Genomic DNA, 13,728 nt, shown 5'->3' on the forward strand with positions numbered 1-13,728 from the left:
AACTAGCCGGGCGACGTGGCGGCGCCTGTAGTCCCAGCTACCCGGGAGGCTGAGACAGGAGAATGGCGTGAACCCGGGAGGCGGAGCTTGCAGTGAGCTGAGATCCGGCCACAGCACTCCAGCCTGGGTGACAGAGCAAGACTCCGTCTCAAAAAAAAAAAAAAAAAAAAAAGAGTAAATTTCAAATGTTCTCACCACGAAATTGTTAAGTACTTGAAGTCATGGATATGTTAACTAACCTGATTTAATTATTCCACATTGTATCCAAACTGTATGTATTGGATTATATAACTTTGTAACCCAAATTATAAATTACCAGTTTATAATAAAAAACAATTTGTTGCAAAAAGAATCCATATGCTTTAGGTTTTATGCTATAGGCAAAATTTAGAGGGTGTTTTCCTTAGCAGGTCTTTGTAGGAGCAACTTACAGACCTAGGAAAGATCTTTTTAACATGTTTTGTGCAACCAAGATTCTGTGGTTGGACATCTGGCTGGGTTTCAGTGAGGGCAGAGAAGGCTGGCCAAGTCTTAACCTAGGCTTTTCTGATACAGTGGAAGCCTGCAGAATTTGAAGGAAATGGTCGAAGTGTCCCAGTAAATCAAAAAAGTAAGCTGGCACGGTAGTAGCCTTCCATACACTTTTTAAAGACTTTTGAGCTAGTTGGGAGAGGAAAAGTTTTCAGGGAAAAAAATTCTTTAAACTTAAGCAAACTTAAATGTTTTTCCTTCTTTGAATGATTAATACTTGTGGCTTTAAAACTTTTCCTAATAGGCCCAGCTTCCCGATCAGTGGAGACGTTGAAGGAGATGATTAAGTCTGGAATGAATGTGGCTCGTCTGAACTTCTCTCATGGAACTCATGAGGTGAGCTGTAGCTGGACCCTGTGGCCATTGTGATGGCCTGTAGGAAACAGGGAGGGGGTGCAGTGTTCATTTAGCCACAACGGATCAGGCAAGGATGAGTCTGAGTTTCACAGCCAGTGTGAAGTTTGTCTTTACTAGCCCATCCCTACTCTCCTTCCCTCTTGTCCTGACGAAGAAACTGGCTAAGTCTCTTTTAGCAAAGAAGACCCCTTTTGTCGCTGGCCATGTTTCTCTCACACACCTCTCCTACCGTTAGCTTTCACAAAGGAAGATATGGAAAGGTTTTCCTGGAAAACCCTCTAAGTCTTAGGTGTCCTGGCCACAGCGCTTGACTCTCCTGTCCCCGGGTTTCTGCTACAGCTTATATTGCCGTGGTAAACCATCTAGCAGATCGATTCTGGCCTATCTTAGAACCAAAATAACTGGGCAGGTCCATGAGAAGAGTTTCCATTATTCTAAGTTTTGAATGACTGAGCCTAATGCACAAGCACTCGCTGGCATATAATACCCCTCTTCCTCAGCACTGTATTCCCAGCCTGTGCCTTCCCAGGGGTTCTGTACATTAAAATAACACCAGTTAGCACTCTTCCTCAGGAGCCTAGTAGGACTGTTATTTGTGATGGGCTCTTTATTACCTGGCTTTACCTATGGACAGAGGCCTTGCCCAGGAGCCAGGTAGCAGCTGTCAGGATGGCTCCATTCCTGCCTCTGTTGCCAGATTTAGAATAAACCTATTCTGAGGAGTTTGGGGTTCCCTGAGGTACCATGACTTATTTATTTTTTTATTTTATAAGACAAAATTTTGCTCTGTCATCCAGGCTGGACTACATGGTATGATCATGGCTCACTGGATCCTTGACCTCCCAGGTTCATGTGATTCTCTTGCCTCAGCCTCCCAAGTAACTGGTAATACAGGCATGCACCACCATATCTGGCTAATTAAAAAAAATTTTTTTGTGTAAATGAGGTCTCACTATATTGCCTAGGCTGGTCTCAAACTCCTGGGCTCAAGTGATTCTCTCAAATGTTGGGATTAGAGGACCTTCAGACTTAACCATAGATTTCCCATAGATCATGGGATTTCGTAATGGCATTGATAAGAGGAATCACAGAAGAGGCAGACTTTGTCCCTGTCTTGGCTTCTGTATTTCCTCTTGAGAGTAAAGAAAATGCTACCCTGTAAGGCCAAGTGCCTTATAGAGGTTGCCCTCTGGCATTTGGAAGTTGGTATTAAGTTGGGACTAAAAATAAAGCCTCAGGAAATGCAGTCCAAGAGTGAATTCCTCCTTTTGGGAAACATGAGACTCTTCATCATAGATTCCCTAACCTGTGTTCATAAACAGCCTATGGCCTGGCTAGTGGCTGGCCCCTAAATGTCATGGAGACCTGACCAAGTCCAGCAGACATACCACGCAGGTTAAGACATGTCCCTGTACCTTTTGGAAAATTCTGTAGTTTTCCAAAAGCAAGGGGTCCTTAGCAGGAGTCACCGAGAATTACTACTACAAGTGTTAGCTTAGCTTAAAGAGAGAGAGCTAAAGACAATGGTGGAGGTCTGTTCACTGTTGATCCCTGCTGCTGTAGTCTGCTGTGGGCTCCTGTGTTCAGGGAAAGGAGCAGAAATAGAATTTTAAGAAGTTGACCTTTAAGTAGGCTTTATGGTTCCTTCATCCAGTAAAATAACACCACATAGCTCTTACATGGCAAGGGGGAGTGATATCTGCTGCACCTGCTGGATGAGAGCTGGCTCCGATTTTGGTTTTTTAAACTTTAAGAGGCTTTTTGGAGATTATCTCTGCTTTCACTCCTACTCCCAGATTATAATTAAGATTTTTTTAAAATTTTTAATTTATTTTTTAAAGATGTCCCTCTTGTGGATTTATTTTGAAGTTTTAGACCAAGATGAAGTTGTCTCTGGGCTCAGCTTGGATACTGATTTGAAGTTATTCTAATTTGTATAATGTAACGTAAGCAGTTTCAACCTTACCGTTTGTCAGGGCTGTTGTTTCATATGCACCTTTGATTAGGGGCTGGGATGTACTTTTCTAGTTTCTGACTATTTTAAATGCTCTTCTGAGCAGAATGTTGAGATTACTGTCTTCCCTCTCACTCTGACAGAGGAACATCAAATGTCTGCATCTGATCTTTTAACAGCTTTCTTTTTTTGAGACAGAGTCTTGCTCTGTTGCCCAGGCTGTAGTGCACTGGCACGATCTCGGCTCACCACAACCTCTGCCTCCCAGGTTCAAGCAATTCTCATGCCTCAGCCTCCTGAATAGCTGGGATTACAGACCTGTGCCACCATGCCCAGCTAATTTTAAAATATTTTTAGTAGAGACAGGGTTTCGCCATGTTGGCCAGGCTGGTCTTGAACTTGTGACCTCAGGTGATCCAACTGCCTCGGCCTCCCAAAGTGCTGGGATTACAGGCGTGAGCCACCACGCCCAGCTCTCTTTTGACAGCTTTGGCAACTAGTCTTCAGCCCTCACTTTTGGTAATTCACATGGGCAAGATGCATTCTTGCTGAACATATGGTTCCATATGCTGTGTTTTCCAGATTTATTTATTTATTTATTTAGAGAGGGAGTCTCGCTCTGTCACCCAGGCTGGAGTGCAGTGGCACGATCTTGGCTCACTGCACCCTCCACCTCCTGGATTCAAGAGATTCTTCTGTCTCAGCCTCCTAAGTAGCTGAGATTACAAGTGTCTGCTACCATGCCCGGCTAATTTTTGTATTTTAGTAGAGATGGGGTTTCACCTTGTTGGCCAGGCTGATCTCGAATTCCTGACCTCAAGTGATAAGTCTGCCTTGGCCTCCCAAAGTGCTGGGATTACAGGTGTGAGCCACTGCGCCTGGCCTAGAAAAAATGACTTTCAAACAACCTAAATGTAGAGCCTTCCACAGGACAGCATTGACGGATGAAACTCTTTACCATGTAACATCCCAACAAAGCCACAGCTGTAGTGGAAGACTCAGTACATCTCCCAGAAATGCTCTAAGAGATTATAATATATGACATAGATTTGAATAATATACCTAATAATTGGTATGTTTATAATATATACTTTTACATCCCCAAGACCAAAAATGCATGTTTGCGTGAAACACTCATGGTTACAAATATATATTAGGCCACCAAAAAAACCCCCAAATTTCATAAAGTAGAAATTAAAAAATTTTTAATGGAAATTAAGAACAAAGTCAAGAAAACTGAAGTGTGCTTACTTTAGAAAGCAAAATCTCAAGGTAGATGGAATAAATATTTAACTCAGAATACTAGGGGAGGAAAACCCTAAAAAGGGTGAAGAAAAATAATTTTGTAAGATTATAGCTCAATGAAATGAAAATAAATTTGACAAATTAAGCTAAGAGCTGATTATTTGTGGGGAAAAATAGTAAAATAGAAAGTTCTGGGAAGCCAGGTGAAGAATGCAAGGATGTACAAATAAGAATATGAATAGAGGCCGGGCACGGTGGCTCAAGTCTGTAATCCCAGCACTTTGGGAGGCCGAGACGGGCGGATCACGAGGTCAGGAGATCAAGACCATCCTGGCTAACACGGTGAAACCCCATCTCTACTAAAAACCATACAAAAAATTAGCCGGGCGTGGTGGTGGGCACCTGTAGTCCCAGCTACTCGGGAGGCTGAGGCAGGAGAATGGCGTAAACCCGGGAGGAGGAGCTTGCAGTGAGCTGGGATCCGGTCACTGCACTCCAGCCTGGGCTACAGAGCGAGACTCCGCCTCAAAAAAAAAAAGAATATGAATAGAAAAGGGAGTATTTCCTACACATTGGAGATTTTAAAAGTCAAGAAAGACTTATAACTTAATTCCTATATAGAGAGATGACACTGGCTATTTTCCAAGAAAAGATAAATAGCCAAAAAGATAGAAAATATGAATAGACCAGTGGCCATAAGAAGTTGAAAAAGTGGGCTGGGCTCACACCTGTAATCCCAGCACTTTGGGAGGCCAAGGCGGAGGGATCACATGAGGTCAGGAGTTCAAGACCAGTCTGGCCAACATGGTGAAACCCTGTCTCTACTAAAAATACAAAATTGGCCGGGCATGGTGGCACATGCCTGCAGTCCCAGCTACTCAGGATCCTGAGGCAGGAGAATCGCTAGAACCTGGGAGGTGGAGGCTGCAGTGAACTGAGATTGCACCACTGCACTCCAGCCAAAAAGTTGAAAAAGTGGCTAAGATCTGGTTCACCTCAGAACATTTAAGTTCAAATGATTTTAGTGGCTGAATTCTCTCCCCTTCAAAATTCAGTTACATTGTTAAACTGTTCCAGAGCCTAGAGAAATACAGAAATCTTCCCACTGTGTTCTTTGAAACCAACATACCCTGATACTGATACCAGACAAGGACAGTACCAAAACCAGGCAGGTACTAACAGCGTGCTAGACCAGTCTCACTTAGATGCAGAAAACAAATAAAATTTAATAATCCAAATCCAGTAGTGATTGAAAGGAATGTCTTGATCCATAACCAAGTAGATTTTATTCTAGGAGCACAGAATTCTACATTGAGATTAAGTAGAGTTAAGGTTGACTTTTTTTTTTTTTTAAGACGGAGTCTCACTCTGTCAACCAGGCTGGAATGCAGTGGCGCGATCTTGGCTCACTGTGAGCTGTGCCTCCCGGGTTCACACCATTCTCTTGCCTTAGGCTCCCGAGTAGCTGGGACTACAGGCGCCTGCCACCATGCCCAGCTAATTTTGTTTTTGTATTTTTAGTAGAGATTGGGTTTCACCATGTTAGCCAGGTTGGTCTCGATCTCCTGACCTTGTGATCCCCCCCACCTCGGCCTCCCAAAGTGCTGGGATTATAGGCGTGAGCCACTGCGCCCCGCCTGAGTTAAGGTTGACTTTTAAACAACCTAAATGTAGCTAAATATAGAGCCTTCTGCAGGACAGCATTGATGGGTGGAACTCTTTACCACATGATAACATCCCAACAAAGCCACAGCTGTGGTGGAACTCAGTCCACTTGAGTCTTACCATTATAAGATGATAATAATAGGTAACATTTATTAAATAATTACCATGTACTTTGTCCTAATACTTAATGTATTCTTTTACTGCTCACATCAACTCTGAAGGAAAGGTACCACATCCCCTTAAAAGAAAATAACTTTCTATTCTATTCTTTTATTTTTTTTAGAGACAGAATCTCACTCTGTCGCCCAGGCTGGAGTGCAGTGGCATGATCTCAGCTCACTGCAACTTCTGTCTCCTAGGTTCAAGTGGTTCTCTTGCCTCAGCCTCCCGAGTAGCTGGGTCTACAGGTGCCACCATTCCCAGCTAATTTTTGTATTTTAAGTCGAGATGGGGTTTCACCATATTGGCCTGTATGGTCTCAATCTCTTGATGTCGTGATCCGCCCGCCTCGGCCTCCCGAAGTGTTGGGATTACAGGCGTGAGCCACCGCGCCCAGCCTCTATTCGATTCTATTTTGTTCTATTTCTATTACAAGCCAGTAAGCAAGAAAATATCATAATTTATAAGGAACCCTATAAAAAACAAACAAGCCAAGGGTCCCTCATTAGGGAATATGCCTGAATAAGAAGCTGAAGATTTTCAGATACAGGCTTCAGGCAACATTGTCTTTAGAGGCTAAGCTCTGGCTCCAGCTCCCTCTAGCATCCTGTGAATAACAGGCAGGCTTACTTGCAGGTGCCACTTTCCTGGACAGTGGTGGTTAAAGGACAAGGCCCAGAAAGTGCTGAATTAGGTGCCCTTGTTATCAGCAATGTCATATTGATCATGCTGTCTTAGAGCTCTTTTGACATCTTGGCTCTGCATCTTTTTTTTTTTTTTTTTTTAATCTTTTTTCTTGAGATAGGGTGTTGCTTTGGATAGTAGGGTATCCAGGCCAGAGTGCAGTGGTATGATCATGGCTCACTGTAGCCTTGACCTCCTAGACACAAGTGATCCTCCCACCTCAGCCTCACAAGTAGCTGGGACCCCATGCACGCACCATCATGCACAGTTAATTTTTGTGTTTTTTGTAGAGATGGGGTTTCGCCATGTTGCCCAGGCTCATCTCAAACTCCTGGACCCAAGCTATCCTCCCACCTTAGCCTCCCAAAGTGTTTGGTTTACAGGCATGAGCCACTGTGCTTAGCCTGAGTCCCTCTTTTAAACAAACAAAATGGTAAATGGAAAGGAGGAAAAGCTTAAGAAAAAAGATTGAAGCACAGATTTGTTGCAAGCAAGGAATAATAAAGGGCAGTTCATTTAGAGAAAGGCATATGACCACCATTCCCCCTCTCCAGTCAGAATCTAGAAAGTGATTGAGGCCGGGCGCAGTGGCTCACCCCTGTAATCCCAGCACTTTTGGGAGGCCAAGGTGGGCGGATCACGAGGTCAGGAGATCGAGACCATCCTGGCTAACATGGTGAAACCCAGTCCCTACTAAAAATCCAAAAAATTAGCCATGCCTGCTCTTGGGCGCCTGCAGTCCCAGACTGAGGCAGGAGAATGGTGTGAACCTGGGAGGCGGAGCTTGCAGTGAGCCGAGATAGTGCCATTGCACTCCAGCCTGGGCGGCACAGTGACACTGTATCTCAAAAAAAAAAAAAGTGATTGAGAAAATCAGATCTGTATGACCTTAGCTTGTTTAGCTTGGGCCACTGTTAGCTTAAGTCAATAACTTCAAGTTTGCGTTGTAGTTGGAATCAATAGAGGAAAAGCTCTCAGCATTACCACATATATCAGAATGTGACATTGATTGCCAGATCAGCCTTATCCAAACACAAGTTCTAGGCTTTTTGCCCTGTTTATCAGCTTTATTTGCTGAGGGTATTTGATGAGTCTTAGGGAAAAAAGAACAGCCCTGGGGACACAGCTGCTTTTATGATGAGACATGTTTGCACCCATACCTCAATGGGGTTTGGTGGCAATATTCCTTGTTTTTTTTTTTTGAGACGGAGTCTTGCTCTGTCTCCCAGGCTGGAGTGCAGTGGCGCGATGTCGGCTCACTAAAAGCTCTGCCTCCCTGGTTCACGCCATTCTCCAGCCTCAACCTCCTGAGTAGCTGAGACTACAGGCACCCGCCACCATGCCCAGCTAATTTTTTGTATTTTTTAGTAGAGACAGGGTTTCACCATATTAGCCAGGATGGTCTTGATCTCCTGACCTCGTGATCCACCCGCCTCGGCCTCCCAAAGTGCTGGGATTATAGGCGTGAGCCACCGCGCCCAGCCTTGGTGCCAGTATTCTGAAATTTGCCACCAGCGTTTCGCCCTTAGGGTGAATTAGTGCTGTAGTAGAAGTGGGTGGAGGCTGAGGAGATTGGATTAAGCAAGTAGAGGAGTTCTCAGTGCATGGATCATTCTGAGGATGGAGATAGAGCTCTAAGACATCCACAGGCCTTTCCTGAGTGATCAGCTTTGGTTCCTGGGCAGGGAAATTGAGCTGGATCCTAGTGTGGGAGCATGCTTGTCATCTTCCTTCTTTTTCCCCAGTACCACGCGGAGACCATCAAGAATGTGCGCACAGCCACAGAAAGCTTTGCTTCTGACCCCATCCTCTACCGGCCCGTTGCTGTGGCTCTGGACACTAAAGGACCTGAGATCCGAACTGGGCTCATCAAGGGGGTGAGTATTCTGTGGAGAGTGAGGGAGAGACTCAGTAGGCAATAACGCCCCAGAGTCATGTCCTCCAAAGCGCTGAGATGCCGTGTTTCATCCCAGCACTATGAAGGACTGCAGAGGAGTTGAGGTCTACAAATGAGGATTTGTTCATCACTGTAAACAATGTTGATTTGATTTACTTTGCTAGGAAATGGTACCACAGAGGAACCTGTTTTTACCCTAAAAACCTAAACTTTAGGCTTTCTAACTTGGGAAACCATCTCTTTATATCTTGTTCCCCATCATTAAGTAGCATAACTGAAACATTATATTCTGTTTTCTTAGATTATTTCTGTGAAGTGTACTGAGTTAGAGAATAAGAGCAAAAAACTGTATTATTTTTAGCAGTGACTTGAGCATTGTTCCCTGGAGGAAAGAGCTTTTCCATTGCTTCTGAGGTGATGCTGCTACTGGTGTCTCCAGTTTGGACTCTTGCTTACTCTCTTGCTTACTCCCTAGAGCGGCACTGCAGAGGTGGAGCTGAAGAAGGGAGCCACTCTCAAAATCACGCTGGATAACGCCTACATGGAAAAGTGTGACGAGAACATCCTATGGCTGGACTACAAGAACATCTGCAAGGTGGTAGAAGTGGGCAGCAAGATCTACGTGGATGATGGGCTTATTTCTCTTCAGGTGAAGCAGAAAGGTACGTATGGGAGCTGGAATCCAATTGTCTAAAACCATCTTTTGTCTCTAAAGTTCCTTGACACAAGGAAGATGGGAAGGTTGGTTGCCTGGCAGTGAGATTGAGTCTGTGTGTTCTCAGGAATCCTTTTTGTAACTCATTTATCCTCAAAGACAGGCTTTAATCCAGCATAGTTACATTCTTCTGGTTCCAGAGAACATAGGAACATATATATATATATACACACACACACATATTTTTTTTTGAGACAGAGTCTCGCTCTGTTGCCCAGGCTGGAGTGCAGTGGCACGATCTTGGCTCACTGCAACCTTTGCCCCCAGGGTTCTAGCGATTCTCCTACTTCAGCCTCCCGAGTAGCTGGGTTTACAGGCACCCGCCACCACGCCTGGCTAATTTTTTTGTATTTTTAGTAGAGACGGGGTTTCACCATGTTGGCCAGGCTGGTCTCAAACTCCTGACCTCAGGTGATCTGCCTGCCTCGGCCTCCCAAAGTCAAAACAATCTTAATTCTCCTTTTTTATGGGTGAGGAAAGTGAGGTACAGAGAGGTTAAATGGCTTGCCTAGGATTACACAGTTAGTTGTAGTAGGGTTTCAAGTCTGGTAAAACAGCTCCAGCACCCATAATGCACCACTTCCCAGCTCCCTGTACTTGGGGGAAAGGTGCCTGCTTCCTGTTGAGCTGTGCCCTTGGTGCTCTGCCTCCCCTACTTACCCCTTTTCAAAACACAGGTGCTGACTTCCTGGTGACGGAGGTGGAAAATGGTGGCTCCTTGGGCAGCAAGAAGGGTGTGAACCTTCCTGGGGCTGCTGTGGACCTGCCTGCTGTGTCGGAAAAGGACATCCAGGATCTGAAGTTTGGGGTCGAGCAGGATGTCGATATGGTGTTTGCGTCGTTCATCCGCAAGGCAGCTGATGTCCATGAAGTTAGGAAGGTCCTGGGAGAGAAGGGAAAGAACATCAAGATAATCAGCAAAATCGAGAATCATGAAGGGGTTCGGAGGCAAGTCCCCATTGTCCCTGCTCCAGTCCCAGCGCAGCTCTCTAAAGGGCATGGTGCATCCTGTGAATATCTGATTCCCAGCCCCCTAGCCCATCAGAATGTAGACTCCCAAACCTGTTCCAAACCTGCTGAATCAAAATATCTTAGTAGAGTAGAAGGCATTGTGTGTGTGTGTGTGTGTGTGTGTGTTTTTGTTTTGTTTTGTTTTTAAAAAGCTTCCCAGGTAATTGAGATGCTGGCAGCTTGACATTGTTCCCTGGGCCTAGGGACCAACATTTGAGAGAACAGGGTCACTGCTCATAGTACCGGGGTCCATGATGCCCTGTTCCTGATCAGAAACACTACCAGTGTTTGCTGGAATGCGGGGACCAGGGGGAAAGATGACAGCAGACACTTAAGAAGGGGCTCTTTTTGGCCCTTCCTGGGGAGCCGTGTGGAATTTCAGGGGCTGGTGTTCATGCTAAAACTTATGGCCTCCTGGTCTTCACTTAGAATGCAGCTGGCTTAGTGATCATGCTAACTCTGGTATGGTCCATTCCACTCTCAGAGTAAGATGTGTGGTTCTTCTGCAGGTTCAGATTGCCCCAACTTAGCTTACCCCCTCCGCAGTGCTCACGAGGTAGAGCCCAGTGGGCATGGCCACCATTTTTGGCATCCTGCTAGGAATACAACTCAGCACTACTAAGATGCTAGACCTACGCTTGTGGATTAGGAGTGTGTTTGGGGAGGGGGGAACAACCCTGTGCACCCACTGTAGTGGCCTTACTGTCTTAGCTTTGTGTAGATATCCTCTGTACCAGGCAATTTGGGGCCCTCCCCTTTGCCATCCTGATAAGCTGAACTTGGCCCTAGGCCAGGCAAAGCCACATTCCCTCTTGCCTTCAGCAGGTTGGAGTGGGCCACCTCAAAGGGCAGTCCTCAAGTGTCCTTGACTAGATAAGGCCATGGGTCTTTGTGGTGGAAGCAGTCAGCAGGCCTCGGGTTCCCTGTCTTGAAGTGCTGATTGGAGAATGGAGGCCCTAGAGAGACACCTAACATGCATGAGATTTGGAGAGGAGACCTTGGGAATGAGCCCATTTGGATTTGCCCTCTCCCCTTTCTTCTGTCAATGAAGCATCCATATTGGTGTTGAAGCCCAGCAGGCAGAATTGTTGGCCCACTCTGGGGGACTAAAGTAGCTGGACTGCCTTGCCATCTGTGTGCATCCATGATGATATCATGGTTGTCTGTCCTGGTACGAGGACATCTAAGTTAGGGAATCCCAGGGAAACTTCTTGTCTGCTGGCATGCTTGTGGCCCCTGTCTGTATAATCTCTCTCCCCCCAACTTTGTCCATCAGGTTTGATGAAATCCTGGAGGCCAGTGATGGGATCATGGTGGCTCGTGGTGATCTAGGCATTGAGATTCCTGCGGAGAAGGTCTTCCTTGCTCAGAAGATGATGATTGGGCGGTGCAACCGAGCTGGGAAGCCTGTCATCTGTGCTACTCAGGCATGTGACCACCCTTCCCCACATTCTCCTGGGCACACTCACATGTTTGTATGGGAAAGCTCTGGAGGCTGTCTGATCTCTTCCCATGGAATTGTCCCATGTAACACACAGATAATCCCCTTCCCCCATGCACCTACTCACTATCCAGAGGATCAGCATGCTGTCATTTGTCTCTGAAAACAGCCCAAGCCACATCTCACTAATGCTCTGTCCCTTCCAGATGCTGGAGAGCATGATCAAGAAGCCCCGCCCCACCCGGGCTGAAGGCAGTGATGTGGCCAATGCAGTTTTGGATGGAGCCGACTGCATCATGCTGTCTGGAGAAACAGCCAAAGGGGACTATCCTCTGGAGGCTGTGCGCATGCAGCACCTGGTGAGTTCTGGGGCCTGCCCCATCCCCTGGGCTTTGGACTGGGGGCCTGGGATGGATGCAAACTCTGGTGCAGAGCTTTTTAGGTTTCTACATCCTCTTAGGCACAGCCGTTCATTATCCTCCAAGTTACAGCAGCAAGAGGGTGGGGGTGGAGGTGGAGGTAGCTTTTTTTTTTTATTCTCCTGTTCTTCATTCCTGCCCACGCCCCTACTCCTCCATTTCCTTCTGCTCTGGAGGCATCCTCCTTCATTGGACACCATACAGTTCATTTCACTTCTGACTTCAAGGTGGTGAATCCTTCCCATGGCTTAAGTCCTGGGATACTTCTGCAGTGAAGGGAAGTCTTGTACCTCTTCCTCGGAGTCAGTAGTTTTGAGTACCTTTGCCCTATTCTGAAAAGGGCTAGGGGCTCCTGCTCCCAACTGCCCTCTTCCTTTGGCTTCCAATTCAGCCCCCCGACCCCCTATCCCACAGACAGGCGCTCCCCCAGGGAGCCCCTGTGGACCTGCACTGGAGTCTGTTGCCTGCACTGAGCTGCCTGTGCTGGCCTTGCATGGTGCCTATAGGAGGATTTGCTTTGCTGTGCCATTGGGGTACAGCTGCTGCTCTTACTTCAGACCAAAAAGTCAGGTTGAGTGACTGGTGGCAGGGCCACAGATAGAGACAGCAGGGAGGGTGGCTGACCCTGGTGGCCCTGGACTGAGCATCTGGAGGAGTCGTGGAGGCTCTTTCCCTTCTTTCTCCTCTGAGAGCTCATTCTTTAGGCTCTTCCAGCTTGTCATGTTGAGTGCCTTGCCACTACTCAGGGTTGGAGACTCAGTCCCTTTGCCCCGTCTGTTTCAGCTCTGGAGCTAAGTTGGGGATCCCTGATCAGGGTTACATAGGTTTGGTAAAAAGAGTGCTGGAAATTAACTTTCTCCCAGTAGTCTTAGGTCAGGCTCAGTGAACTTCAACTTTATCCAGATATGGTTTTTCTTCAGCCATTCTATTCCCTTTCTAGCCAGTGAAAGACCCGCTGCCCTTTGACCTCAGCCCCTCTAAGCCCCCAAGTTTAAAACGCCACCCCCCGCCACCCAAAAAAAAAAAAAAAAAAAAAAAACAACTAAAACACCCACCTTGTCTGGGCATCTTCCTTTCCTTTTTCACTATGTGTCCTGTTATTACTGGGCTTAAACAGCTTTCAGAGAAGAGATGTCATTTCTATTAAATGCTCTTTCAGTAGTGAACTGAGTTCATACTTGACTAAGGATATTTTCTGGGCTGTCATCAGCATCCTTAGTGGGTTTCCCCATATTGAAATTGGTAGAGGCCAGGGACGGTGTCTCACACCTGTAATCTCAGTACTTTGGGAGGCCAAGGTAGGCGGATCGCTTGAGCTCAGAAGACCAGCCTAGGCAACATGGCAAAACCCTATCTCTACTAAAAATTCAAAAGTTAGCTAGCTGGGCGTGGTGATACACTTCTGTAGTCCCAGCTACTTGGAGAAGGGGTGGTGCTGGGGCAGGAGGATCACTGAACCAAGGAGATTGAGGTTGCAGTGAGCCAAGATGGTACCAGCCTAGGTGACAAAGTGACACCCTCTCTCAAAAAAGAAACCAAACAAGCATAAAAAAAAAAAAACACAAAAAAATCAGTAGAGAGTAGTTTCTCTCCCAGGCCCACTTAATGTAGCCTGGGCCTGGCTGACACCTCACCGTTTGTGCGATGTGA

At 46.3% G+C, this 13,728-nt stretch overlaps 1 protein-coding gene across 3 annotated transcripts in view; it reads left to right on the forward strand.

Annotated features, from left to right (window-relative positions):
* Positions 1–13,728, forward strand: part of PKM (pyruvate kinase M1/2) — a 34,351-nt gene that overhangs the window by 14,285 nt on the left and 6,338 nt on the right. For all 3 annotated transcript variants that reach the window (XM_030931316.1, XM_010364801.2, XM_010364800.2), the window contains exons 3-8: positions 776–867; positions 8,341–8,472; positions 8,968–9,154; positions 9,885–10,155; positions 11,495–11,645; positions 11,866–12,018. In XM_030931316.1, coding sequence (XP_030787176.1) covers positions 776–867; positions 8,341–8,472; positions 8,968–9,154; positions 9,885–10,155; positions 11,495–11,645; positions 11,866–12,018 — 986 coding nt within the window. The remainder of the gene's footprint in view (positions 1–775; positions 868–8,340; positions 8,473–8,967; positions 9,155–9,884; positions 10,156–11,494; positions 11,646–11,865; positions 12,019–13,728) is intronic.

The sequence above is a fragment of the Rhinopithecus roxellana genome, chromosome 5, assembly GCF_007565055.1.
Source record: "Rhinopithecus roxellana isolate Shanxi Qingling chromosome 5, ASM756505v1, whole genome shotgun sequence".
NCBI lineage: Eukaryota > Metazoa > Chordata > Mammalia > Primates > Cercopithecidae > Rhinopithecus > Rhinopithecus roxellana.